The following is a 27,985-nucleotide window of genomic DNA, read 5'->3' as shown; positions in this document are numbered from 1 at the left end:
GTATTCCAAGTGGCCCTGACGGCTGCGCGTAAGGGCGCCTAACGACCCGGCGCTCCACGCTGCCTGCCGGTGGCGTCGTGAGCGGTGCAGTCGGCCGAGCGGCGCGTGGCGCGCTGCCGCCGGAGCTGGGCGTTTGTCCCGCTGTCTGTCCGGTCATGGGCGGCCCGCGCGCAACAGCACGCGTTCTCGTCCGGCTCCAGGCGGCGGCCGCGTCCCGCCGTCCTCGTTAGCAAGGGGCCGTCAAATTGCGGCCAGCGGCCGACCAATCGGCGTCGGCGCTGGGCGGGCGGGGCCGCGCCGGGTCGGGCCGCAAGTTTTACAGGTCTTGGGAAACAGAGCTGCGATAGAGCGATAGACATCGGCTGCGGACACCGCCGCCGAGTGGCGACACGCTTTCTCGCCGCTCACCCGGTCTGATGTCACTGGTCTGGTCAGCAATAGCATGGCCCGCGGCGTTCTGACACTGGCCTGGTGGCCCGCGGCGCTCTGACACTGGTCTGGTCAGGTCGCGGGCGTGAAAAGCGCCCGTCACTCGTCACTGATCCGGCCCCCGTTGCAGCCTCCGTCACTGGGTCACTGGTCTGACCATACTAACGCGGCTTCAGTTACTCTGTTGCCGATCGGGTCAGGTTAGCGCACGCTTGGTCACTGTGTCATTGGTCTAATCAGGACATGCCATTGGTCTAACCAGGTCACTGCAGCTTCCGTCACCGGGCTGCTGGTCTGACAAGGTGACTGGAGGGACGCTGTCCCGTCACGTTGGAGTCAAACAGTCAACATGTTACCTTCGTCGCTCGAATAACGTGAGCCTATAGTTCCGGCTCGGTTGCGTGTGAAGACTCCATCATTCGTGCTTTATGCCTCGTGTGTGTGGAAAGGAGACAGCAGGCGTTGACCGGCGGGCTCGCGGGCGTCTGGTTCAGCGGCGGACCCCCGTGTCCGTGTCGCGCTCGTGTCGCGCTCGGGTCCCGCTCGGGTCATGCTTCGGTCGCTGGCGGTTATGGAAAAGTCGGGGACGGTTGTGTCCGTGCGTGGGGTATGATCACGCACGCGGTATTTGTCTCCGGAGGTGGGCATGCTGGAAACCTGGAGAGTGAGCGGAGGGAGGGGGGGGGGGGGGGGGGGGGGCGAATACCACTGTCGGTCGTACTATTACAACACACAAGCTGGGTTATACTGCTGGAGGCTGTTCTATATTCAGACGGCAGGGCCACTTGAAGGAGGGCGTGTCGATCATAACTGCGTATCGGACGGCGAAGAGACACGAGCGAGCCCTGCGGTCCTGGAAAGTGTTTTGAATTAGCGGGGTCTTAATGTCACTCCGTGTTTATTGTCGCGTACATTTCAGCGAGGTACTATGGACACCTTGTGTGAAAATATAGTCGACCATCGCCGGCGGGTAATATTCATGCGATGCCATTTTTGTCCATATTATTTGATGATTGGATAATTTACTGTAATTAGATGGCTCACAATAACTCGCTTGGAGTGAAATCGAAATGCGTGATTGAATTAGATCTCTACACAGGGACCCTAGGCGGCAGATATGTTGCCCAGTGCCGTTCTGCTCGTTCCAGCACATTGGCAATGGCTCCCAACATAATTCACCGTATCAAAGGTGTTGGAGGCAATGTTCCGTGGTTCCGACGAATAACTTCCGCATGGCCTCCAATAACAGGCATACGTTGTGGCCCGATGTGATGGCGGCGGTAGCGGGTGGGGGTAGGCTGTGGTCATTGTTAATCGTCGAATGTTGCATGAAATGTTCGCGTTGTAACAAAAGCAGCGGGACCGTCTTTTATTGCCTGGCTGTATTTCGGTCTCAGGTTAGTAGAGAGTAACAACGTAAGAACGACTGTTGCACAGCAAAACAGTAGCACGCAAACAACAGCACGGCATTGTTGGCTATGTTGTTGTATGTCGTAGGTTATTGATCATTGGCCAGTACCTAATACCAATGCAAATACATTGATAGTACAGGGCCGGTGGCAGTATGTACACGGACCAGTGACACGGAACGGCAGTAACGGCACAAAGCGTTGAAGCCGGCTGGCGAAACTAAAGCCTCCATCGACGCCATGTCCAACGTTCAATGACGTCTCGAGTTTCAGGCGCTCGAAGTCAGGACATTATCAGCCCAGTCAAAGCCACCCGTACGTGTCTTAACAGCTGGTACAGCGTGTCCCATTCGCACTATCGTATGCGGCTCGTGACTATGACCACACACCCTCATCCGCTCACGTGGGGCGCTCTGGCTGTCCAGGCGTATCCCACGCTGCTGGCACCAGGGCCCTCGGGTTCCACACCGGTGAGCATTGCAGCCTGCGACTGGACACACTGCCTGCCATGTCGGTCGTCGGACACGGACCCCTGCTTGACATGGATCCCCTAAGGGTTACGAACCGTCACGGGACACGGAATAGCCGCTGACCCCGTCCCTCCCCGCGTGACTGGGATCCTACGCGGGCCCGGATCCCCTGGGTACGGATCCTCCGCGGGATACAGATCCGCCGCCGGCGGTCACGAGCTCCGGGCCACTAACCAGCGCAACTCGGGCACCCCCCACAGGCAATGGCTGGCATGTCAGTGTGTCCGGGCGCCGGGCGCTCACTTTTCTGGCATTTTCGTGTGCTTAATTTGATGGGTGCCGAGATCAGAGCGGGAGCCAAGCAGAGTTTGTTAGGTTACGCCCCTGCCGCCCGGGGGCCTTCCATAAAAAACATGGTGTAATACCAACGAGGTCGTTAAGTCAAACAGCGCTGGGTGTCGATCATTTCGTCAATACCGTGATGCGGCAAACCATGGCAAAGGCTTCCCGTTGGTCTGTAAACACGAGCAACATCTCAGGGATGCGACCCGAGGCGCTGTGTCTCAATCCCACGTGGCCGGCAGCTGGCCGTCGAGACGAGGCCGGTCGCTGGAGCGCCGAAACGATCACGTCCGCGGCTCTGTGTCGACCTGCACTGCTCCCGGTCGCTGTCGTCAGGTGCGCGCTGTGGCGACGGTCGATTCCTGGCGTGGTCAGCGGGCGTCTTCGACCGGCGCATCGCCCCCGCCGTGCCCGGGCCGTGCTCGGGGCGTGCTGGCGTCACGCTCGCGGCGTGCTGGCGCCGTGGCAGCGGCCGAACAATGGCCGTCGGGCGCGGGCTGGCCGCGCCGCACGCCGAGCGCTGACGGCCGCCGTCTGTTGCAGCCTGGAGCTGGGCGGCAGCCTGTACTGCCCGAGCATGGCCGAGACGGAGCCGCCGCCGCCGGCCGCCGCCGCCGGCTCGCCGGCCGCCGCCCGGCCCGTCAAGGAGTGCGGCGTGTGCGGCGACAAGGCGCTCGGCTACAACTTCAACGCCATCACCTGCGAGAGCTGCAAGGCGTTCTTCCGCCGAAACGCGCTCAAGACCAAGGTCAGTGGCGTGGAGAGGCGTCGTGAGACATTGAGGGGGCGGGGATGGCGCGCTCGTGTGGGTAGTGGCGTCATATCGAGGGGATTCTACACTGAGAGGGATTGTACACTCGTCGTTAAGCCACTTCGTCGATGGCCGTGCGGCGATCATTTCCGCGGACGGCTGGCCGCCGCCTGAACCACCGTCAGACAGCGTCGGCGGCGGCGGTGCCGGTGGTTCATGCGAGTGACGCCCACCACGTGTGCACCCCCGCACACCCGCCCCCGCCTTCGTCGCCCCGCGCCCGGCCGACTTCCGGTGGGCCGTGAGCGACTGGCAACACTGGCGGCGGCGGCGGCGCCGGCCGTGCGGTGGGAGGCTGGCGGCCGGCCGGTGCTATCGCGGCTCGTCTCTCATGAGTCTGCGCCGGCCGCCGCTGATACCAGTATCGGTCCGGGCCGCCTTGGACCCTGACCGTGGCCGGACGGACGCCGCGATACGGCCGGAATGGGTCAGCGCGGCGGCGGGGCCACCCCGTCCGTCGCATGGTGGTTGTGGTGGTTTGGCGTATAGGAGCGCGTCGACATCGGTACCGTTTGGCGTCCGCGGCCTGTGCTGTCACCCAGCCTACCCCGCCCCGACCTGGTCTTCATCCAGCCCATTGGCGAGGGCAGAGTGAACTGGACGGGGGTGGGGGAAGGGGGGAGAGGGGGAGGGGGCCGTGTGGTTATGTTGTAGAAGTAATTTAGAGTCCAAATACCCGAGCAACCAGTCACCGTCAGCACATCTGTCCTTCCCCCAGTCCGATCCGGGCACTGGCATACCCTGTCGCACACTCACCCAGTCCAGGGGCTGCACGGTGCTCTTATCTTCCCCGTGTCCGGGCTGTTCCCGTTCTCAGCCTGTCCTGTGCCAGACCCACTGTCTCCCCAGCTCGCGCGCCCCTCCCCCTCCCTAACCCGTCGTCACACCGCCCGGTCCGCACGCCGACATCCCGCGCAGCCACCATTCACACCGCCCGGTCCTCCCGCCGACATCCCGCGCAGCCACCATTTACACCGCCCGGTCCTCACGCCGACGTCCCGCGCAGCCACCATTCACACCGCCCGGTCCTTATCTTGCCTCACGGACCCCCGCGCACCTCCCATCCCTCACCGCCCCCCCCCCCCCCCATCAGCGCGCCGCCTGCAGAGCCGTGCCCTGACCCGTGTGCGGGACTCGGGTCGCTCGGCGTCCCTCCCGACCCTCGGCTGGCGTACACACACGTGTCACTCGGTGCCCCATCGTACCCTGGTTAGGGCATTAACCCGGATTTGGTGTGGCGGATCTCTGCCGGGCGGCTGTCGGGTGCGCCCGCCGCCTGGGCATTGGCGATGCAGTCGGCCGCCCCGGCTAGTAGCGGCCGCTCGACGGTCGACTCTCGGCGGCTGTTTACTGCCGGAGCTGCGCCGCGGCAGATACGCGCCGGTCATGGTCCGCTCCGCGGCGCGCCGACATGCGGGTTGATGCCAGGGAAGAGCTACGGCCGCTGATAGCGGCAGCCCAGGAACACGGGGATCGCGACTGCATGGCAGGCTTATCGCGGACTCTGCACCTCGTGACAGGTTTATCGCAGACTCTACACCCGAAGTGGAGCTTGCAGGGACTCGGACAGCTGCCGTGATGCCGGACCTCTCTCAGTCAACAGGTTTCAGGAGTCGCTAGAATGAGTCATTGCCAGTATAATTATGATTGGCAGCGTCTAGAGCGGTCCAAGTGCGCGGAAGTCGTGTTGCGTGTGCGCTCAGGCTCAAGGTGTACTGGTCTCAGGTTGAAAGGCACGAGCGTATTTTGTGCCGGCGTGCGGAGCTTGCGCGAAACTTACGCACGAGGTCAGTCGGTATTTTCCAAAGGCAAAAAGGCCTAAGAACCATTAGTTAACATAGCACTTATGCCTTTTTGCCTTTGGACGGCAGAGCATACCCGGATCTCTCCGGCCAGCATCTCGGTCCTTCGCTCAACATCTCTCGGTCCCTCCGCAGCATCTCTCGGTGCCCCGGTTAGTGTCTCTCGGTGCCCCGGTTAGCGTCTCTCGGTCCTTCGGCAGCATCTCTCGGTCCTCCGGCCAGCGTCTCTCGGCCCTACGGTCAGCATCTCTCGGTCCCCCGGCCAGCGTCTCTCGGCCCTACGGTCAGCATCTCTCGGTCCCCCGGCCAGCGTCTCTTGGCCCTACGGTCAGCACCTCTCGGTCCTCCGGCCAGCGTCTCTCGGTTTTCTGGCCAGCATCTCTCGGTCCTCCGGCCAGCATTTCGGTCCGCCGGCCAGCATCTCGCAGTCCTCCGGCCCGGCTGGTTCTGCTCTCTCACCAGTTCCGTCCTTTTGGAGCGGATCATTACGACCATGCTCCGCGAACTGTTCAGTAAGTCCACTGTACAGAGCCTCAGCCATTGCGCCAGGCTTTGATCCATGTGACGTCGGCCGTACGAATCTCATGCTCGAGCTGTCTGTGGTGCCGATCGACTGGGCAACACTGGCGCCACCCTGCCGCTGACGCCGGCCCGCCCGCCAGCAGGTGTTCCGCTGCCCCTTCAGCGACAACTGCAGCATCGACGTGGTGACACGCCGCTTCTGCCAGAAGTGCCGGCTCAAGAAGTGCTACACCATCGGCATGAAGAAGGAGTGGATCATGACGGACGAGGAGCGCAAGGTCAAGCGGCAGAAGATCGTGGAGAACCGGTCGCGCAAATCTGAGCCGGGTGGCCGCGACGGCGCGCCGCAGGGCTCGCCCTACTCGGCCGACACGTCGCCGGCCGCCTGGCCGCCGCACAGCCCCGTCTCGCCGGGCCGATACAGCCTGGCGTCGCCAGACGGCGCGCCGCCGGCCGCGGCGCCACCTGCGGCCGAGGCCGCGGCCGAGGCGGGCCGGCGCCGGCGCGCCAGCGACGACTCGCCGCCGAGCCGCGCGCACCGCGCCATCCAGGTGCCCGAGTCGCCGCCGGAGCCGGCCGCCTCCATCGATGACGGGTGAGTGCAGCCGCCATGCCCGCCGTCGTGCGGGCTGGTCGTCAGTCGGAGGAGGCGGGCGTCCCATGTCGACAGGCGTGGCGCCCCCGTCCGATGGTTGGTGTGATGTGCGTATGGCTCAGCTCTCCTATCTACAAAGCTGCAAATGCACCGCTAAATGTGAAGATTTTGAGTTTTTGTGTCTTTGCCCCATCCCCACCCGCCCCCATTTACAACAGCGGTGTTGCTGCTCCCGCCCCGGGGCGTGCCTTTCATGTGTGCGCTGCCAACCTAGAAATGTCCATATGCTGCTAATGCCCGTTTCCGCAGAAGGTGACATGGTTGAATGCTTTATTTGTTTCGCGTCTTATATGAACCCTGCTCGGACTAACAGTAACGAACTCCAAAAGCGTAGGGCGAAGCACATAAAAACTGAGGGAGTGCTATGAAGTGTTACAGGCTCACCAGCGTGTCGCTGGATACGTTTCACAACTGTTATTGACTAGCATATTCTTTTGCTGCGCGGTGTGGTGCACACAGCAAGAGATGGGCGCCATTTGCCGTTCATCTAGACGGTACGTGGCGCCAGAATATGATACATGCAGCCAGATCACTTCCAAATCTCAAGCCTAGTACTCGTTTCTATCTTCCATGTGGCATGTCTGGTGCTGACCCGTGGCGTTACCGGCCGCAACAGACCGGCGTCATCTCCACCTGGAGGTCGGCGCCCGGCCGCGCCGGCCCCGCTCACGGGCAGCTGGCCGCTCCGCAGGTCCATCAACATGAGCACCATCCTGGGCAAGGCGCTGCGGGCCGAGTTCAGCGACACGCAGCTGCGCGAACCGGTGCTGCCGTCGGGCGCGCTCAACGCCGCCGAGTGGACCAAGATCCAGGAGCTACAGGAGGCCGAGCAGGCGCTCATGGCGCCGCTCAACGAGGACAACCTGTTCGTGGTGCGTGACGCGGGGGGCGGCGGGGCGCGGGCTGGGCGGTGGGCTGCTGCCGGCCGGCGGCTGTGTGGGCGCTGTCCGTGTGCAGGGATTGGGCGCCGTTTGCTGTGGTGGATTGGGAGAGGCCGGGGCTGAGAGCAGCGCGGCGCCGGCCTTGCTGTGCATGTTGACTGCATGGAGAATCAAGTTTGCTCTCAAGCGTAGCAGGCAAACACAGCAGGGATGGGACATTTGGTGACGCCGGTGATGCCGTTGCAGAACCTGGTGAACACGGACCCGTCGCTCATCAACGTCATCAACCTGTGCGACATCGCCATCCGGCGGCTGATCAAGATGTCGAAGAAGATCAGCAGCTTCCGCGGTCTGTGTCAGCGCGACCAGATAGCGCTGCTCAAGGGCGGCTGCACGGAGCTCATGATCCTGCGCAGTGTCACCACTTACGACGCCGAGAACAACAGCTGGAACGTGAGCACAGGCCATCGCGCGCGCGCGCCTGTGCTACACGCTGACGGACGCCGTAGGCGGGGACACTTCCAAGGCACCCGACAATTGGGATGTGAATGCGCTTGGTCTGTTAGGGGTTAGGATAATGTAGGGTGTGGAGGCTGTTAATGTGATCTCATTTGTCGTCTTGGGACTATCGATATTTTTTATTCCAGCGGATGTGCATCTCGGCAGGCTCCTGCAATTACCAGTTCTGGGGTAAATTATCTGCCATATAGTGTGTTGTAGACTTCCAACGTTGTGCGACGATCGTTTTCAGGTCCGAAACTCCTGTCAGCCCGGAAAAGCGGCTCTGGGGCTGATGAGTCAGCTCTCTGTCGTGGCCGTCCGGTTTGACCCGTAGCCGTATTGTGGCTGGTGACCGGCAATCGCTGGCAGCCTCCCCCCCCCCCGCGCGCCGTCGCTCGCTCGCCCCGCCCACGCCTCGCATCTGACCAGCGTCCGCTTCCGCCGCCCGCAGATCCGCGCCAACGAGACGGACTACACCAGCATCAAGCTGAACGTCCTGAAGAAGGCGCCGTACGACGTGTACGAGGAGCACAAGCAGTTCAACCGCACATTCAGCAGCCGCTGGAAGTCGGACTCGTACATCATGGGCATCATCAGCGCCATCACGCTGTTCTCGCCCAGCCGACCCAACCTGGAGCACGTGGACGCCATCACACTGGAGCAGGTGGGCTGGCGGGTGGCGGGTTGACCGGACTGCGGTGTGACGGGTGCGGGAGGGGTCTGTGCTGCTGGCGTGGAGCAGGGGTGCGGCGTCCCGTCCCGTCCAGCGATTTCTGGTTCCATCCAGGCTATCGTATGCTGGTGTATGTGCGCGCGTGGGAGAATGCGTCCGAACATTGCTCGCTGCTTCGGCTTCCCCGATTGGAATTGTTGCAACGGCTGAGACGTGTTGCGTCTCTTGAGTCCGTTCCCAGCACTAGCCTTTTGATGAGCAGAATGTTACCCTTGACGGTGGTCCTCCGCATACCGTAGCGGGATAACACGCCTACTGGTACTGTAGCTGACTGTTTCACAGTTAGCACTTCGCGGACTCCACAGTGCAGCCACCCGCTTCGAAGATGTGTTTTCCCCTCATCGTCATTGACGTGTTCGGTTCCCTTTTTATCCGTTATTTGTGCGCTCGCTTCCTCGCATCAATTGTGCCATGTCAAGAGGCTTTGCGCACCATGTTTTCTCCCAGGCGGTGACCTCGTCCTCAGCCTGACATGTATATGACAGTGTTCGTACAGTTTTTGTGTAGACCAAAAATATCCCAATCTCATCTTAACTTAAGTGAGGCGAAAATGTTGATTGCTGAAAGTGACTAGCCATGGCGGGTGCCGTTTGACTGCAATATTGACAGTTTTGAAATGTTGACCTCTACTGATCGTGCTGTTACGGTACGGCGGGAAAACCGCCATCAACTGGCAGCACCACTGCAAAGTCTGCCACATAGTAGATGTCCAGACTACATGTGGCATGTCCATCCTCTCATGTGATTCCATGTCAAAAGTCAAAACTTTCCGGCATTGTCACAGCGTAAGGATCGAACTCGCGAAAAAGTGCAATATGCTATCAAAGGAGAGCTTTCTACGCATGGGATTTTAACATGGCCCGTTCGTGTTTGGTCGGTTAGCACGGTCGTTTCGATCCGGAAGTCGGCCGCCAGTGCTCGTGGCAGCGCTCAGTCTGCCGTGTGTTGCCGTTACTCGTCAGTTAGATCACCGCCTCTGTGCCCAGCAGTCTTGCCGTTCGTAACTGCATATTCTGCCGTTCTGTCGTGATTCGCTCAGGTCCGAACTCTGTAGGCGCGACTTGACCTCCGCGGTCGGCGCGCCCGAAAACCCCAATCAACAACAAGAACTCTGCTCTGGCCCGCCGCGAGTCGTGCCAGTTGTGGCTCTACCGCGCGCCGTTTCGAGCAACACCGTCGTGTTTTACCAAGGGTCCGATCAGTCGTAAGCCTACCCTGTCGTGCGTGGCGTCATGCCGGTGGTAGCCCTGTCCGTGCCGCCAGCACTGGTAGCAGTCGCAGCCGAGCCGACAGCCTGTGCCGCGGTGTTGGTGACGCGGCCGTGTGTCGTCAGGAGTCGTACTACTACCTGCTCCGCCGCTACCTGCTGACCACGCGCAGCCCGTGCGAGGCGCGCTCAGAGTTCCTCAAGCTCATCAAGAAGATGGAGGAGCTGCACCGGCTCAACGAGGACCACATCAAGATATTCATGGATGTCGACCCGCTGCACGTGGAGCCGCTGCTGATCGAGATTTTTGACCTCAAGTGCGGGGAATCGATGCGCACCTTCTCGGCGCCGCCGTCGGCCGAGCTGCCCGAGCCGCAGATTTGAGCGGCCGCCGCGCAGACCGGCCGAGTGACGGGCCTTCGGCGCGCCGCCGCCGCGGTTGTAGTGATAGAGTTCCGCCGAGCCGGAGTGATTTGTTACGTAGTGGAATATTTTACCCGTCGGCGGAGAGTGAGGCAGTGGCCTGCGTTTTAGCCTATTGCTCCTATAGGAAGTGGCGCAGGATACCGCGACGGTGCTCCTAGCACCGTGCCGCGCGCCGTGCGGGCGCGCCGAGATGGGGTGGAGCAGCAGCGGATGGTCGCGGAGGCTGAAGTGCCTCGCGTCGACGCCAGGCGGCGCGATCGGCCCCTCGCTCGCGAGGCCTGGGCCCGGTTGGCACAGTCACCCTGGCCGCTGCAGCCGGCCCAGCGGTGTCGCGCTGGGTATGGACGATGTCATTGCAGCGCCGCTGGCTGCAGGCCGGGCCGGGTGTCGCAGGAGCTGTGGTCGGGGATCGGCGCGAGGGCCAAGCTCGTCCTCAGCGGCGGCGGTCGGCCGCCGGGTGGGAGCACGTCTGTGATGGGTGCTAGTCGTGCGCGGGCGGCCGCCCCCGGACGGCGCCGTAGGCGGGGACGGCCGCACAAATGCCTGTATGCGGGCCAGCTGCCAGCCGGCATCGGCTGACCACACATTCAGAGTAATGAAACGCAATTACATGTTATAACAGTGGCATGCGTGTGTATTCTACGCCACCGGATACGTGATAGAGGCCGCGGGCCGCTTCATACAAGGCGCGTCATTCGGCGGAAGACTCGCGTCCGCGGCGCTGTGTTAGAAGACCACGCAGAACGAACACCTTACGGGATTACGTCAGCCCACGTACACTCGGGGAAAACAACAGTCTGAGCAAGCGAGTCGGTTTGTTACACGAACCACACCTTGTCAGCCCACGCCTAAAGGGCGGGCACGTCTATGGCCGAGATGCTACGGGTAAGCCGAATCAAAAGTCTAAAGGATCAATCGATATATTGGCTCAGCCTGGCCCGAAGGCCACTAGATCTCTCCGCACACTCTTCTAGTGCACAGGCCAACAGTTCGTAACACTTCCGGCCGACTGAGACAGCCAAGGGTCGTCTCCGAGTCCAATTCAGCCTGGCGCGCGCGGCGTCACCCCGGTCGTCCGGTCGGCGTCGGCTCACACGTGCCGCATGAATGGCGTCCTCTTGCTGTGTGGGTCGCGCGCCTGGAACGGCGCTCCGACGGGTCCCCCGCCGGGCGACGGTGCTGCCCTCTTCACGGGCAGTCGCCGCCTCCAGCAGGCGACAGTGCCGTCCTTTCCACGGGCGGCTGCCGCCTCCAGCAGGCGGTGGTGTCACCCTCTTCACGGGCGGCCGCTGCCTCTAGCAGGCGACGGTGCTGCCCTCTTCACAGGCGGCCGTTGCCTCCAGCAGGCGACGGTGCTGCCTTCTGCACAGGTGGCCCCGTTCTCGAATAGGCGACGGTGCTGCCCGTCGGCGGGCGGCCGCCCCCCCTGGCTGCACCGTCAGCCGCCAAGTGGCGCCTGTAAACAGACGCGTGTTAGGCTGGTCCCCGGCTAGGGTGGCGGCCGACGGAGCAATGGCCCGGTTATGAAGCAGGGCGCCCGGCCCGTCCCGAGGTTAATCGCGCCGGACAGTGTCGGAAGAGCGCGTGGGCCCTCCGTCGGAGACGAGACATGCCATGGTGACGCGGCAGGCGCAGATCCGGCGGGCGGCTCAGGCTCGCCAGCGACACAGTCATTCTCAAGAGCGGCAGTCGCGCGTCGGATGCAGAACAGCAGCGAAGGGCGGTCGGTCGGAGGGAAGAACCGCCGTCCAGCGGCGGCGGGAAAAATAGAGAGAGAAGCCAAAGTACGGAGTCGATGAGAAGAGGTCAGTGTCCCCGCAAGCGGGAAAGTCACAGCGTCGCTGTCACGTCTGTCAGAAGCCCCCAGTTACGGCGGGCTGAGAAGTCGCCTCTGTAGAAACCCGGAGGAGGACAGTCAGGTAAGTTTGAGGGACAGCGGGCGAAGAGCAGAGCGGAGAGAGAGAGAGAGAGAGAAACAGAGTGCGGCAAGTCAGGGCGCCGTCGGTCGAGTCTGGCGTGTCTCAGTCGGTCTTGAGTCGCTGCCCGGTCGGCGGCGGCCGGCGCCGGACCCACCTCGACCGCCGGCTCACGTGGCCTGTCAGGTGATCACTACAGCCTTGTGCACGCAGACGGCCTCCTCCATCAGCGCCGGCCAGATGTACGTGTGCACGGCCGGCTGGGCGGCGTCCGACGCCTGGTGGCGCACGTGCTGGTCCGCGCTGAACGTGCGCGCCTCGTACTCGATCCGACAAGGTGGCATCTGGCGGCGCGTTAACGGTTTAAGGTCAGGTGGACGGCGTGCGGTGTGCAGTGCTGCCCGGCACTTTTGCTTGTGTGTCGGGGGGGGGGGGGGGGGAGGAGGGGACGCGAATTGCCAGGGTTAGACGGACAACGGCAGCCATAGAACAGCGAAAAAGTAGTATGCCGGACGATAAAAAGAGCGTGCCAACGAGGAAAACAGCCAGCGGCCGTCAGCCGAGCCATCTGACTAACCGTGCGGCCGGCCGGCAGCCCGTCCCTGCTGCCGTCCCTGCTGCCGTCCCTGCCGCCGTCCCTGCCGCCGTCCCTGCCGCCCGGTCCCCGTGTGCCCGCCGGCTGACCTGGTTGGTGAGCCCCCGTGTGCCCGCTGACTGACCTGGTTGATGAGCCCCGTGTGCCCGCCGACTGACCTGGTTGATGACCCCCCCGCACGCGCGCCGACTGATCTGGTTGGTGAGCTCCCGTGTGCCCGCCGACTGACCTGGTTGATGAGCTCGCGTGTGCCCGCCGACTGACCTGGTTGGTGAGCCCCCGTGTGCCCGCCGATTGACCCGGTTGATGAGCTCCCGTGTGCCCGCCGACTGACCTGGTTGGTGAGCCCCCGTGTGCCCGCCGACTGATCTGGTTGGTGAGCCCCTGTGTGCCCGCCGACTGACCTGGTTGATGAGCTCCCGTGTGCCTGCTGGCTGACCTGGTTGATGAGCCCCCAGGCTAGGCGGACGCTCTCCTTGACGTAGCTGAGTAGACCCTCGGTGCTCCTCAGGGACGGGTAGTCGTACAGCGTCGCCCAGATCTGGCTGCACACCTCCTGCCGGCCGGCGCGGATGTGACGTCAGTGAAGCCGCCCGGCTGGCCAGTCGGTTCACTCGCAGTACAAAACCCTGACGCTTACATTTGAACAGGGATGGGGGATTTATGCGCCGTATGAAGTCTGGTGTTGATGTTGGTATCTTATGCATCAGGCACCAAACAAATGCCGCTGTCTCACGTGTCAAACAGGCTAAGCAAACTGTCCCAAAAAACAAAACTTCAAAGTGGCAAGCTTTACAAAGCCTCAAAGCTGTGAAATTAAACACCGAGCCATATACCCTGCACCACGCGACAGTGACCCCGCGCCACCCCGACCGGACCGCAGTGTACGACCCGGAACTGCTGCCACGCGCCAGCACCTGCCACCGCCCCGTGCCCGCCAGCGCACACTGCCGGTGGGTAAGGCGCCTCACCTCGACGTTCTTGGAGAGGTCGTACGTGTCGACCGTCTGCTGGAGGAAGGCGGTGAGCGTGCGTTCAAGCTGGGCGCTGCGCTCGCTGGCGGCCGGGTCGCCGCGGCCAGGCGGCAGCGGCGCGGCCGGCGCCGGCGGCGGCGGCGGGATCTGCAGCTGGCGCCGCACCGTCTCCCGCACCGCCAGCTGTCCGCTCGTCACCGACCGGAACGCTAGCTGGAACGCGGCCAATCCCGGGTCAGAGCGCACGGGCGTGGTCAGGTGAGCGGCGCGGGCGGTGGACGCGGACAGCTGGCGGTCTCCTGGCGACGCTGCGGGCGGCACCCGTCGAGGGAGCGACGGGTGCCGCTGTCGCCGGAGAGGCACTGTAGCCGAGTAGGTGACTGTTGGCGATCTCTAGCGATCACGCCAAAACATTCTAAACAACTCGTTAAAATAGCGCCCGAATTGCAAATTACAAGCGAACGCGTCTACCACGGCTACCAGGTGGAAATGCTGCTCGGTCTCGGCTTGTGCTCCGACGGCTCGGCGGGTTGTGTGGATGCGTCGCCCGAGAAGAGCGACAACAACAATATCGTGACTAGCTGCCGTGTCATCATGAGGCAGCACGCCGGACGGGCGCCGGGGTCACCTTGGTCAAGCGAGCTAACCTCTAATGCGCCGCCGGACTACCGTCGACCGCCCCGCCATTCAGCACGCACTCTCGAGTATCGCGCTCTGTGGTCAGTAGGCAATAGCCTCGGCTCGGATGGCAGAGATAATGGTGATTGGCTTACGGGCCGGCGGCCAGGCGGCTCAAGTCGCCGAGAGAGTCTGCGGCCGGTCGTTAGTAGTTATGGTAACGCGCTCACAAAGGATTACCGTGCACCGTCGCCCACTTACCCGCGCCGTGAAAAGGCGCACTGGAAGGTAACTGTACAAAGCCGCCGCTCTCTCCCTCTCTCCCTCCGCCCGTCTCTCCTTCTCTTTCACTATCACTATCGCCGGTGTTTTGACGAGATGCCATGGAGTGAACAGCCCTCCCATGACGGAACCGACGCTCCGTCACGTGGCTTCACGACGCGCCACGCTCAGCGTCGCCATTAATGAGTTATGCATAGTAAACAAATCCAGGAGGTGACGGCGCCTGACGGCAACAGGCTTTCTAAGCTTTCACGTGCCAAAACAATCATTCACCGAACGGCAACTCGATCACTCTTCTACGACAGTTCCGGTCTCCAAACGCCTCGATCACAATCCGACTCGATTACCCTTTTACCTCGCACTCTCCCCGCCCCCGGACACAGCGGCCACACCTCTGCCATTTTCTGGTTGCGGACGCCGACAACGGCCCCTCTCCCCCTCTCTCCACCGCTGGCGCCCTCCACCTCACTCCACTCGCCGCACGTGGCCGGAGCACCGACGCGCTCGGACGCCGACAACGGCCCCTCTCCCCCTCTCTCCACCGCATGGCGCCCTTCACTCCACTCGCCGCACGTGGCCGGAGCACCGACGCGCTCGGACCCCGAGCATTGCCGCGCGCCGGACGTGGGCGGGAGTCTCGTGAGAGCGATCCCGGATCGTCGGGACCCTTCGTGCCCATTTAGCGTGGATCCTGGATCCTTGAATATCAAGCGTTTGAGGAGATTTTTGAGCACATTTTTGTGAAAATCCATGGAAAACCTTGAACAAAATGCGTGTAAAAAATCCTAGGCCCTAGTGGATCCTTGAATTGCTGAAAGCATCTACCGTCCTTGGAAAAGTGAATACTGAAATACTTTCAATCATCCTTCGGCCATTGCGAGATTTTTGCCTCATAACAAGCAGTGCAAATTTGTCACCGAGCAGGCGGAAATCTGCATTCTTTGAGGTAGCGCCTAACTTGCACGAGCTTGGCCTTCTATAGTGGATCAAAGAAAAATAGAGTTCTCTACATAGTGCATCGAATGTTTGATGTCAGTGGCAACACACCAACCTGCCATAGGCTGGGAAATAGCCACTTGTAACGATGAGGCTGAAAGCGCGAGTGGAATAGCTCGCCCTCGCCTCACTTCAGGTAACAACTTCCAGAAAATTGATCCGCAGAACTGTATCGTGGGAAAAAAAAACTGAGATCGACGATGAAGATGACTTTCGGATCATAGAAGACCCTTCAGCAAAATAAGGTCATGGGCCTTGGATCATCAAACACCTGTCAGTAGAAATGACAATGGTTCAAAGGTCCCAAAAGCCCCTCTGATAAAAATGTCATATCGCTGTCGGAAGATTTGAGCTGGTACCCGCGGTCCACGATCCATATGCTGCGTTCGGCTCCTTAGGCCACCGCACGAGTCTGTCCTGTACGTACCACAACCACGCTGAAGAGCAGCTTGGACTTCAGCTCCTCCGAGTTGCGCAGCTCGGGCAGCGAGTCGAGCGCGGCCATGGCCTCGGCGCGGCCGTGGGTGTACAGGCTGCCGTAGCGGCGGATCAGCGAGCTCGATCGGTTGTCGATGTCGATGCTGGTGACGTTCTCCAGCCGCGAGCCGACCGCCGGCTCCGGCCGCTGCTGGTGCTCCGACAGCCTGCCGACAGGGCCGGAGCTCGCTGCAGCCGGTCCGAACTTCGCGGCCCGAGCCACGGCGTTCGTGAAGCAGGTCACATGCCGTGATCGACGAGAGCCTCAACTTGGCCTAACAAACACCAAAGCGTGACACGTAGACAAACTCATGTACGTGGCTCGGCAAGATGAAGCAAAGCTGGTGCCCGGCCCTCCTACAGATGGAGTGTTAAAATAAGCCCAACAGACCGTAGGCAATGCAAGAAACGCGTCACGCGCCACCCTTGATTCAGCCGCCATCGCGAGGGCAGGCCGGACGGCAGGCGTTCACCTACTTGTGCTTGAGCTGGCGCTCGCGCTCGTTGCAGCGGCTGATGGTGAGCTGGGCGGAGCGCACTTCGCCCTGCAGCGACTCCACCTGTCTGCAGAGCTGGCCGTACTCCTTGCGCCGCTGCAGGGTCGTGGGGTCACCGATCGGCAGCAGGTGGCCCTTGGAGCAGGCTGTCTCCGCGTCTGAGCTCATGGAGTCCGCTGTGGGGCAGAGGAGGGTCAGAGGTCGGCTAGAGGCGGCGGGGAAGGGTCAGGGGTCAGCTGAGGGTGGGACAGGAGCAGTTCAGAGGTCTGTCCGAGGGGAGGGGTGAGGCAGGGATTCGGTGAGGGGGGCAGGGGAGAGCCACGTGTCTGATCTAGGGGAGGGGAGAGCCAGAGGTCCGCTGTTGGGCAAAGAAGGGCCAGCAGTGTGCTGGGGGGGGGGGGGGGGGGGCGGAGGCAGGAAAAAGTTAGAGGTTTGGTGCTGGGCAGGGGAGGGTCAGAGGTTCGCTGTTGGGCAGTGGGGGGGGGGGGGGGGTTCAGAGGCCTGCTGGGGGAAGGAGGGCAGGGGAGCCACAGGTCCGCTGCTGGGCAGGGGAGGGTCAGAGGTCGAGCACGGCCAGACGAACAGGGCATGGCCAGGAGCTGGGAATACAGCCCATGTGTTCGGAAGCCCACTGTATGAAGTGAATGAGTCAGCTCATCTCCAGGGCTACTCAGTAGTTTGCTGTGTGCTGTCGGGTTGGGGGGACGAGTTTATTGCCTTTAAAGTTGTTTGCTCTTTTTCTTAATTCCTTCCTCTTTTCTTCTCATCTTTATTCATGAATGTCATCGGCCAAGTGAGACTGTCTATTTAACTTGCATATGGGAACCCAGGAGTGCAGTTAAGTACGATACGAAATGCCGCTGTTCTCATTCTGAGGTATTCTCCAGACCACCATCAACCATATCCAGCACCGTCCTACACCGCGTGTCTTATTCCAAAAACAAGCGAAGCCGTAGCCTGGGGCCGACCTCACGGGACTCCAGTTTTGATTGAAGACTATTTTTCGGTGAACTTTGGCATTCATTAGCCGGCGCAGCATGGGCCGGAACGGCGGGAAAGCGGCCTGCCTGCTCTGACCCGGGCCCAGCGGCAGGTGCCCACCATTTGTCGGGCGCGCCGGCCGCCGCGCGCCGTTTGGGTCCGGGCGGGGCGCGGCTGCTCCGCTCGGAGCCAGCACCGATGGGGTAATGGTACCGCCCGCTGCTCCGGCGCGCCGCGTGCGGCCGGTCGGCGGGGGGTGAGCACTGGGCCACGTGCAGCGGGAAAGTGCAGCGAGCAGCGCAACTTAGTACGCATCTGCCTGGCCGAGATGACAGATATGGGATCGCGGTCTTGCAAAAGGTCACTTTTTGTGAATAGGCTGCGAGACGAGCTATTTTTAGTGGTCTGAGAAGTCAGTCGTAGGAGCGATACAACTGTTGCAACTGTTTTGATTGCTTACAAATGGTCCGTATCTAGAGCATCCGGAAGCGTCTAGCAGCCGGAGCGGCGGGCAGCTCCCCCTCGACCGTACCGAGAACCGGCGAACGCCAGCGGCGCCTCCCACGGCGCCGGCCCGCTGCAGCGCGGGGAATGTCTGCACCGGCCGGCCGATGGCGCGCAGTAGCGAGAACTGCCCTCGGCTGTGGGCCAGGCGGGCCCGGACGCGGCGAATCGGAGTCTGTCGTGGCGCGGCGGCGGCACAATGCCGCCCCGAATGTGGGACGGCAGTTATCGTATGCGTGGCTGTGCGTGTGATCAGAGCGGCGCCGAACGGGCCGTACAAGGCGCGGCCGGACGGCGCGCCCTGCTCTCCGCTGTGTCCGGCGGACGGTGACACGGTTCGGGCCAGGCTCCGGCCCGGCGCGGCCCGGCTGCGGGGTCTGAGGCAGGGGTGGCTGTCTGGGAGGAACCAGGCCGACTGTGAGGTTTGAGGCAGGGGTGGCGGTCTGGGAGGGACCAGGCCGACTGCGAGGTCTGGAGCAGGGGGCTGTTTGGGAGGGAGCAGACCGACTGTAAGGTGTGAGGCGGGGGGGGGGGGGACTATCTGAGAGGGGGTCAGGCCGACTGCTGCCGTAGCTGACCAAGCTGACTTAACTTATCCAGGTCACTCACTTGACCCGGTATTAGCCTGTCATTCCTCTGACCCAGCGGCCGTCCACGCCACCCGATTGACCGAGCGGCCACCCAGGTCACCAGCCCGACCCAACGGCCACCCCAGACACCCGTCTGACCCTGTACCTGGTCGGGTCACCTGTTTGGCGCGCGTGTTTACCGGGCGGCCGGGGAAACGGTGGGCAGTAACGGCCGAGGGCAGCACGAGCGCAGCCCGGCGCAGTGGCGGCGGCGCAATTTATCGAGGAAAGCAGGCCCGAAAACAGAGAGATTACGCGCGGCCGCTCGTACTTGCGGGCACGGAGAGCTGAGTTACAGCGCGTGGAGAATGGGTCCTGAAAACAGCGCCCTGCCGGCTGGCCCGGTTGTCTTCAGGAAAGCGTGATGAGAGATGGTGACGGCGGGAGGCCTGCGAGCCCGCACGTCCCGTGACGGCACCGACGAGGCAAGGCCAGCGAGCCGCGGACGGCTCTAATGTGGCGCAGACGGCACCGACGGAGAGGCGAGGCGAACCAGCCGCGGACGGCTCTAATGCGGCGCAGACGGCACCGACAGCGAGACGAGGCTAGCGAGCCGCGGACGGCTCTAATGCGGCGCAGACGGCACCAACGGCGAGGCGGGGCGAACGAGACGCGGACGGCTCTAATACGGCGCAGACGGCACCGACAGCGAGGCGAGACTAGCGAGCCGCGGACGGCTCTAATGCGGCGCAGACGGCACCAACAGCGAGGCGAGGCCAGGGAGCCGCAGACGGCCCTAATGCGGCGCAGACGGCACAGACATCGAGGCGAGGCCAGGGAGCCGCAGACGGCCCTAATGCGGCGCAGGCGACACCAACAGCGAGGCGAGGCCAGGGAGCCGCAGACGGCTCCAATGCGGCGCAGGCGACACCAACAGCGAGGCGAGGCCAGGGAGCCGCAGACGGCCCTAATGCGGCGCAGGCGACACCAACAGCGAGGCGAGGCCAGGGAGCCGCAGACGGCTCCAATGCGGCGCAGACGACACCGAAGGCGAGACGAGGCCAGGGAGCCGCATAAGTAAGCGGCGATGATTTTGGACGGTGAGGAGAGGGAGCCGCGGACGGCTCTAATGCGGCGCAGACGGCACCGACAGCGAGGACGAGGCTAGCGAGCCGCGGACGGCTCTAATGCGGCCAGACGGCACCAACGGCCGAGGAGGGGGGCGAACGAGACGCGGGACGGCTCTAATGCGGCGCAGACGGCACCGACAAGCGATAGGCCGAGGACTAGCGAGCCGCGGACGGCTCTAATGCGGCGCAGACCGGCACCAACAGCGAGGCGAGGGCAGGCGGAGCCGCAAGACGGCTCCAATGCGGCGCAGACCGGCACCCGAAAGGCGAGACGAGTGCCAGGGAGCCGCAGAAGTAAGGCGGGCGATGATTTTGGACCGGTGGGGAGAGGGAGCCGCGGACGGCTCTAATTGCGGCGGCAGTAACGGCGCGAGCCAGACGCATGGCGAGTCCTGGTGGCCCCATGCGGCGCATTTCTTCTCCTGTCCGATCCGGCGGGAGAGTTGAACAGTGCCGAGATGGAGAGGGCCTGGCCGGCTCAGGAGGTCCGTGACCGATCGGTATCTGGGGCCAGAAGTAGGATGCGCCGTGTGGCCTTTCGGGGACGGTAATATTTCACTTGAGTATATGTTCTGACACGAGTGTTGGAAAGTGTGCCCCCACCATTGTCGCCTTTAGAAATGTGCCTGTTCCGGATCTCCAGGAGGGGTTGTTTTGACAACAATCGTTTACGATCTTTTTGATATATTAGCTCAAATCCGATGCAAGCTTTCCAGCTGATGTGGGAAGATCCCTCGAATACTACCTGAAAGAAACACTACCTGCAAGAAAAAGTTCAGATGACTGCGACATACCTGACATACAACATAATTAGCCATCAGAAATGCGGAATATGTCGAAACAACCCTACCAGCGAAAGGATGTCTGCTAATATGACGCAAAAACACAAAAAAACAATTAGCGGTAATGTTGTGAATCAGTAAGTAAGCGGCGATGATTTTGGGGTCCGTGAATGCATTACTGCTTACACGGGACACTCAGTCACCCCACAGCATATTTCTGGAGATATTCTTACGGTGCTGGAATGTGAAGATGAATTATGTCATTTTTCAAGGAAAATAACCGTATTTAGTAGATTAGTCTGAACAAAGGGTTACCAACTGCGTGCTACTGACTTATGCAGGGTCATAGATTCCACCAGCAATACGTACATTGCGTATGTGGGAGCCTACTGAATTTGATCCGAATTACGCACATTTCTTGTGCGCAACGTTGCAAGCTGATTTTAGAAACACTTGTGCCACACTCGTTAAAAAGGTACCCTGTTGAATCATTTGGGTACACACTAGCTGCTGACAAGCAACACGCAAAGTATCATGATACTGGGTTTCACCACCATACTGGGTTTTAAGGCTTACATTGAGCAAAAATATTACTTCTCTAACTCACTTAGTTGTATCACACCAAACGAAATATATACGCACCCACATTTTATTTTAACGGGAAAGTCGCAACGTCCATAGCAGTAAATGGGCAAACCCCTTTAGTCCATTTGTTCCAGTCATCGCCAAGTATTAATGATTAACATTGAAAAAGTGAATCAACCACAACCCACCGGGTTCTCCCGTTCGGAAACTCACGCTCCTCAAGATTGCCCATTGATGCAGTACACCGGCATTGATTTAATCGTTGTGGTTAACGCCACGCTGGATGTCTCGGCGCAGCCAAGCTTCGTTGGAGCAGTCTTGATGCACGACTCTGTTCGTGGGGCAAGCAAGCCGCCATCTGATGCGAATCACTCTTATGCTGGTTGAAAAGACTTGGGCATTCGACATCATTTCTTACATCCCGCAGCTTGTGATCGTAACTAGCATTTTTGTTTTTAGAAAGTGGACTGCGCGAATTTGCCTGCAACTTTACAAAATGCTTCTGCAGCTTGGCAAAATGCAAATGCAAAATACTTCTGCGGCTTCTGATTTTGGACCATAGCTGAATTAGGGGAATATTTACCTCGGGCATTCGTGACGTAACGTTGCGTGGCGTGATACAAATTTATCTGTGTTATTCGAACAACACACCGGGGGCATTACGACACGTTCAAACCAATCGGGTAGGCAAGTCAGCGCTCAAAAAGTAACTGGCATGTATGCGTAGTGGATGCATTGGTCAAACCGCTGCTGAATCAAACAGGTATTGCGACAGAATCTACAAGAAAATAAATGGGATATCAAACAGTGATTACGATTGAATGTACAAACATAGGGCATAGGAAAACGTTATTCCGACAAAATTTAACTCGTTCTCAGGATATTACTGTAATTTTAGTTACGACAATACTTGACTAAAATAATTGGGAGTTAACTTGAATGGCCGATAGTTTTACATCTTTTGTTTACGAATTAAAGGCATACCACATAATATAGTATTTCTAATATTCAGGCTCTAAGTTTAGTGGATTTGCTATATAAAACACGGTATCCAGTTACACGTGTCGTTGCGCAACAATCGGCCGCCGTTTGTTTCTAACCCATTAAAACTATCGACCACCATTTGTATCTAGCGCAACAAGAACAATTGATCGCCGTTTGTTTGTGCCGCCATATGTCAGACGTCGCGCAGCTGGGTCGGGCTCTGGGTCGGGCTCTCCCCGGCGGTGACGGAGTCTGAGCGGCCAGCTCTCCCCGGCGGTGACGGAGTCTGAGCGGCTGGGTCGGGCTCTCCCCGGCGGTGACGGAGTCTGAGCGGCCGGCTCTCCCCGGCGGTGATGGAGTCTGAGCGGCTGGATCGGGCTCTCCCCGGCGGTGACGGAGTCTGAGCGGCCGGCTCTCCCCGGCGGTGACGGAGTCTGAGCGGCCGGCTCTCCCCGGCGGTGACGGAGACTGAGCGGCCGGCTCTCCCCGGCGGTGACGGAGACTGAGCGGCCAGCTCTCCCCGGCGGTGACGGAGACTGAGCGGCCTCTCAGGCGCCGCGTGGGGCATCAGCCGGAGATGGTATCGGGACTGGGGCGGCCGGCTCTGATGTCGCCGGCCCGGCCGGTCGGCGAAGAGCACAGAAGCGGCGCCTATGGGCGTCACCGGCGGCCCGGGACCGGACATGGACGGCGGACGGTTTGGCGTCCCTCAGCCCGACCTGACCTGGTGTGTGGGACAGAGACGGCCGGCCCTAGTGCAGTCTGACCTAGTACGTGGGACAAAGACGGCCGGGCCTGGTACAGTCAGGGCCGACCCGGACCGGCCTGACCCAGCGGGAGCCGATCGAGCCTGGTCCGGCCTGGTCCGACCCGGCGTGGCCGAGCGTGAGTCGAACGGACTGGGCCTGATCTGTCCTGGTGTCGCCCGATCTGTCCTGGTGTCGCCTGACCTGGCCGGACCCTGTTTAAATCGACTCAGCCTGCTCAGCCTGAGTAGGCTGGCCCCGAACCAGCCTCATATAGCACGATACAGCCGAGCCGGCACCTCGTCTGAAGCGCGTGACCACGGGCAAGTGTTGGTCGTGCCGAGCGTGAAGTCGGCCCTGAGCCCGGGATATCAAGTCGTCGTGGTGAAGATAATCGCATGCATTATTTATCAAGCGGGCATTGCAGCGGCCCGCCGTTGTCAATGAATTTATTTGGGTACCTTATCGCAGTCACGATGTTTCAGAGCCTGTTTTGAGTGAGCTGTTCCTCATAAGCCATGGGAAAGCTGACCTGGCCCGCCAGCATCCGACCTCGCCCAGGTCGGATCGAGCCTCACGACACCATAGCTCGGGCCACGGAACCGCCCTCGGCGGCAGCGTGAGATTCGCTGCTGAGTAGCTCACTCTGTCCAGATGAATTTTGCTTAGATTACTGTGTTGTTCAGGCAAGTTTTTTTGCAGATACCTTGATATTAAACGGTGAAACCAATATGATACCATTTCGAACCGAATTTGAAAAGTATAAATCAAACTCAGGCCATTTTGACAGCACCCTTGTTTGGCATTTCACATATGCTCGATTTGTTCATATATGTGGAATGTTGTGAACTGACTGGACAAGGTTCGGTTATTCGACTAGAAATGATTTCTGAAAGCTGAAGAAAGATGCGTTTTGTGGAAGGTTTCGCTTCAGTACACGTTCTGAGAGTTATAATAATACTAAGTATACGTAATACGTAATATATATATATATATATATATATATATATATATATATAATACGTAATACTAAAAGTTTAAGGCTGACAAACAAAGAACACACCGAGGACACAGATCCACCCTGACATCAATGGCACTACAGTCATCAGCCGTCAGAGCCTAACTCACAATCACAGTTATCTAGCGAAACGGTAAGCTGTTCCGTCCATCTAGCTGCACAATAATAGCCTTTCCGCCGCACGCGCACTCGTAATTATTCTCCTCGGCCTAGCTACCAGCCCAGCGGCATTGTCCTTGAAGTCATAGTGAAGAGTGGGGAATGTGGCACAATATCATTTCAATTTCCTCCCCTCTACATGTACCCAAGTTTCTTTTAGACAACGTATCACCATTGCGTTATTTCTAACACGGAAGCATGTCGGCACTGCCACGTATCACACCAGGCAGGTATGCGGGCATAAACCTTAAGGAGCTCGGGGGTTGCCACAGGCGACCCAGCCGGCACTCACCGCTCGAGTTGGAGACGCGCTTCTCGACCTCCTTGCGCTTGCGCTGCCGCTTGGCCTCCAGCTGGGGCGAGGTGTCGTCGGTGGACTTGTCGCCGACGGAGCCGGTGTCGGAAGATGGCGGACTGCTGGCTGGCAGGCTGCCGGCGGCCGAGGCGGCCGCGCTGAACGCCGGGATGGCGCCGCGGAACTGGGCCGGCGTGGCGCGCACTGCAGCGACACATGGGGGGGCTGGTCAGACTGGAGCAGGGGCTGGTCAGACTAGGGCACGGTTTGGTCACAATACCCCGCGGTCCATTCACACTAGGCGAGTGTAAGGTCTGGTCAGACTCGAGCAGGGCCGGTCGGAACGGGGAGGGTGTGCAGTTTGATCGCACTGGGAACGGGGAGGGTGTGTAGTTTGATCGCACTGGGAACGGAGAGGGTGTGTAGTTTGACCGCAATGGAAACGGGGAGGGTGTGCAGTTTGATCGCACTGGGAACGGGGAGGGTGTGCAGTTTGATCTCACTGGGAACGGGAAGGATGTGTAGTTTGATCGCGCAGGGCCAGTCAAGGTAATTTAGCAGACAGCAGCGGTGGATACGGTCGGGACTGACAGGATCAGGCGTGCGGAACGATCAGACTGGTAAGTGATCACGGTCTAATAAGACTGGGACAGGAAAAAAACATCTGTAGCATGATCAGACTTTGGGAGTTCGTACCATTGGACCCCTCGGAAAGAAATAGTAGAGAAATTGTGAAACAGAAAGGCCGTCAAAGGAAAAATGCAGCCTACCTTTACCAACTGAGTGGCACCACCTCATTTTGTAGGATCGCAAAAAGAAAAAGGCTCTACCAGATGCTTGCACGCTCTCTGGCCACGCCGGGATGCCTCGTAAAAACCTTGCCCTGGAGCTCGTTAGGCGAGCATCTCGGCTTCGCGGGCCAGCCTGGTCGCACGGCTGACCGCATAGCCGCGATAGCCGCACACCTGGTACGCTGGCGGCCGCGGCGCGGGCTGGCGGAATACGAGCACGCAGGACGTGGTGAGCTGCGATGCGTGGTGGTAGCACGCACGAGCACACGCAGCGTCAGGCCACGTTTCGGGCGAGGGTTTACAAAAGCCGACTGATCCGCCACGTTGCTTAGGAAATCATATGCCACGCATGTCATGGGTTTTCGGTGCGTTTGTGTGTGTGTGGTTTTTTTGGTATTGAACGCATGCGACATCGACACACTGTAAACCCCAATTATCTTCATAATCTTTTGTTTGCATTTGTTCGAGCACTTCACTATCGTGTATTACTAATACAGGTTCTTGTAGCTTGTGCAGTTAGCACTAATTTGGGTCATTGCCTGCCCTGTGCTAACCTCGAATGACGTTGTTCTACTTGCCCATACTACTCTCGGGTTTACGTTCGACGTGTATGAGTAAGCCCCAGACGACGATTGCTATCATTGATACACGATCATCGAAGCTATCTAAACACCTCACGTAGATAATTACGTCAGATGGTATCGATGAACTGAAACCATAGAAAGTTTCCAACGATATTTCAGCTGGCTACAAGCGACAGTTTTCACCAACTCGGTGAAACGTTTTGAATCAGCTTTCTGACACGCGTATGGCTAATTGCGCGGCACATTACGGCTCTCCGAGCTCCACGAGGCATGTGCACACAAACACTAACACGGTCGTCAGCCTTTGTTTACCCTGGCTTCAAACCAAGCGAAGTGCGAGTAGCCTCACAGCATACACTCGGGGTGCGGCAGCGGGATTAGTGGAACCGAGGACGGCACCGGGGCTGGAGAGCGAACGCCTGAGGCTGACGGCAGGATACGCCAACATCCGGTGACAGCGCCGGGCCCAGCGCTGGGCGGACACCGGATCCTGTGCGGCGCTGAGGATCCCGCACCGAGCGGGCGGGCGCTGACCGCGTCACCTGTCTCCACTGGCCGATTCCTCCTCCGGGAGCCACAAAAGCAAGCTGGGGACAGGACGCGCTCATCTCGGAAGTCACGGTCGCCCGATGCCGGGCAGGGCGAGGTAGAGGAAGGGCACCGGCCGGACCCGTCCCCCATCAGCGCCTTTCACAGCGCGCCGCTCGCTGACCGATCGCGCCCCGGTGAGTACTCGTTAGCCGTATCAGAGCTCCCCGCGCATCGGGGTCACGGCGGCCGGCGCGCGCCGCCGAGAGGCCGGCCGGGAAAGCGGTGGCCGCCGGCTCTGCAGCAGCCTCTCTGGGTCAGCCGCCGCCCGACGTCACAGGTCAACGCTCGGCGCGTCTCGTTAGTCGCCGCCGCCGCACCAGCTGCACGCCGAATCGCGGATTCTGGCCGACGGCCGGGAAAGCGGGCCGAAGGTCAACAGCGGACGGCCGATCGGCCGGCGTCGGCGGGATTTCGCCGGGGTGTGCGCGCACGCCGACCGCCCAGCCAGCTGACCCAGATGTCGGCGCGTCGAGCGGCGGCTGCGTGGGGCAAGGGTGCGGTGACCTCGGAGTGCGACGCCCGGACCCTCATCTGCATGCCAGACATGACGGACGCCGGCCGTCGGCAGACGCGCAACACACGCGTTCGCGGCCGAGAATGCATATGCATGAACGAAAGGCGAATGGCGACCTCGCTTAATGAGTCGACATCAGCATGTGGACAAAGCCTTCATAGAGGAGGGTCTGATCGAGGGAAACGGTCTCAGGCACGAAACAACGGTCGTTTTCACGCCCACGGACTCCTCCTCAGGAGACCCCAAGGCTTTCTTGGCTTTCATATTCCTGATGCTCCAGACGAGAGAATCGGGACAACAAATAGGCATTGTTTAAGGCATGAAACTTATCTCACAACAACCAGCGATCTCCTTGCTCGTGTTTATCGCTCAGGTGCACAGAACCTTTCCAGTCGAGGCTGTTGTTCATTATCAGCATAATCATTTTGAACAGATACGTCCATCATCTGCTATTGGTATACGGAACCAATCAGAAAGGGAATGGGCTCTCGTTATCAGTGAGCTCATGTAATGGACATGACAATCAAATTTGCCTCGCTTAGGCTCGCTCGTTTCTTATTGAATAAAAGTATGGCCTTGCACGACGGCCTACACAAACAGTTACATTCTTCTAGCCATCATTTCAGGCAATGGCAAGTTCGTGCTTAGACCTACATCGCTCTTCTGAACGCTTCCTGTTTGCACAAATGCGAGAGCATTTATTGTCCGTGTACTGTGTTTGCATATATCGCAGCGACAACATGACGCTATATTGCATTGCGCAGCATTCTCAGTCAAACAACACACAAAGCGTGCTGTTACTTTGCTGAACACACTTGGTTCCCACATGCCAAAGACTTTTCGCATTTGCGAGCACAGATTGCCCCCACCTTCCAGGCGCTTGCGTAAAGACAGGTGGTTGCCCGTTTGGTAGTTTTTCAAGGTTAAGCGTTTTGAGATATCCTTTGAAGGATTCAGCAGAACCAATTGTTTCCGTAGTTATGCACAAGATCCGGTAAATGGGCAGGGGTCACTAATAAGAACTTCAAAAAAACATACTCATAAGGAACTAATCCTTCTCAGGCTATTGGCATACATGGCAACATATTGTTTCTACAGTCTTTTTCCCAGATAATGATCAAGTGAAGTCCAGTCTGGAAACAGAACTAAGGCTCGAGCGTTAATGCGTCCAGGTACCTCTCAATAAACGGACTGGAACAAACAGGCAAA

General features: G+C 59.9%; 2 protein-coding genes across 2 annotated transcripts in view; one reads left to right on the top strand and one right to left on the bottom strand.

The window, feature by feature from the left end:
- Window positions 1-10,813, top strand: part of LOC119089299 (nuclear hormone receptor HR96) — a 16,963-nt gene extending 6,150 nt beyond the window's left edge. Inside the window, exons 2-8 of the mRNA XM_037211965.1 lie at window positions 3,194-3,398; window positions 5,929-6,215; window positions 6,315-6,380; window positions 7,132-7,312; window positions 7,568-7,774; window positions 8,274-8,486; window positions 9,889-10,813. Coding sequence (XP_037067860.1) covers window positions 3,194-3,398; window positions 5,929-6,215; window positions 6,315-6,380; window positions 7,132-7,312; window positions 7,568-7,774; window positions 8,274-8,486; window positions 9,889-10,146 — 1,417 coding nt within the window. The 3' untranslated portion in view covers window positions 10,147-10,813. The remainder of the gene's footprint in view (window positions 1-3,193; window positions 3,399-5,928; window positions 6,216-6,314; window positions 6,381-7,131; window positions 7,313-7,567; window positions 7,775-8,273; window positions 8,487-9,888) is intronic.
- Window positions 10,798-27,985, bottom strand: part of LOC119089298 (uncharacterized) — a 22,832-nt gene continuing 5,644 nt past the window's right edge. Inside the window, exons 2-8 of the mRNA XM_037211964.1 lie at window positions 24,294-24,500; window positions 16,524-16,719; window positions 15,997-16,213; window positions 13,671-13,886; window positions 13,139-13,255; window positions 12,262-12,448; window positions 10,798-11,644 (exon numbers count right to left, since the gene is read on the bottom strand). Of these exons, the coding sequence (XP_037067859.1) occupies window positions 12,287-12,448; window positions 13,139-13,255; window positions 13,671-13,886; window positions 15,997-16,213; window positions 16,524-16,719; window positions 24,294-24,500 (1,115 nt within the window). The 3' untranslated portion in view covers window positions 10,798-11,644; window positions 12,262-12,286. The remainder of the gene's footprint in view (window positions 11,645-12,261; window positions 12,449-13,138; window positions 13,256-13,670; window positions 13,887-15,996; window positions 16,214-16,523; window positions 16,720-24,293; window positions 24,501-27,985) is intronic.

Source organism: Pollicipes pollicipes, unplaced genomic scaffold (assembly GCF_011947565.3).
Source record: "Pollicipes pollicipes isolate AB1234 unplaced genomic scaffold, Ppol_2.1 Scaffold_3087;HRSCAF=3621_pilon_pilon_pilon, whole genome shotgun sequence".
Lineage (NCBI taxonomy): Eukaryota > Metazoa > Arthropoda > Thecostraca > Pollicipedomorpha > Pollicipedidae > Pollicipes > Pollicipes pollicipes.
Note: the sequence above shows the minus strand (reverse complement) of the source record. Positions and strands in the feature narration are given on the sequence as shown.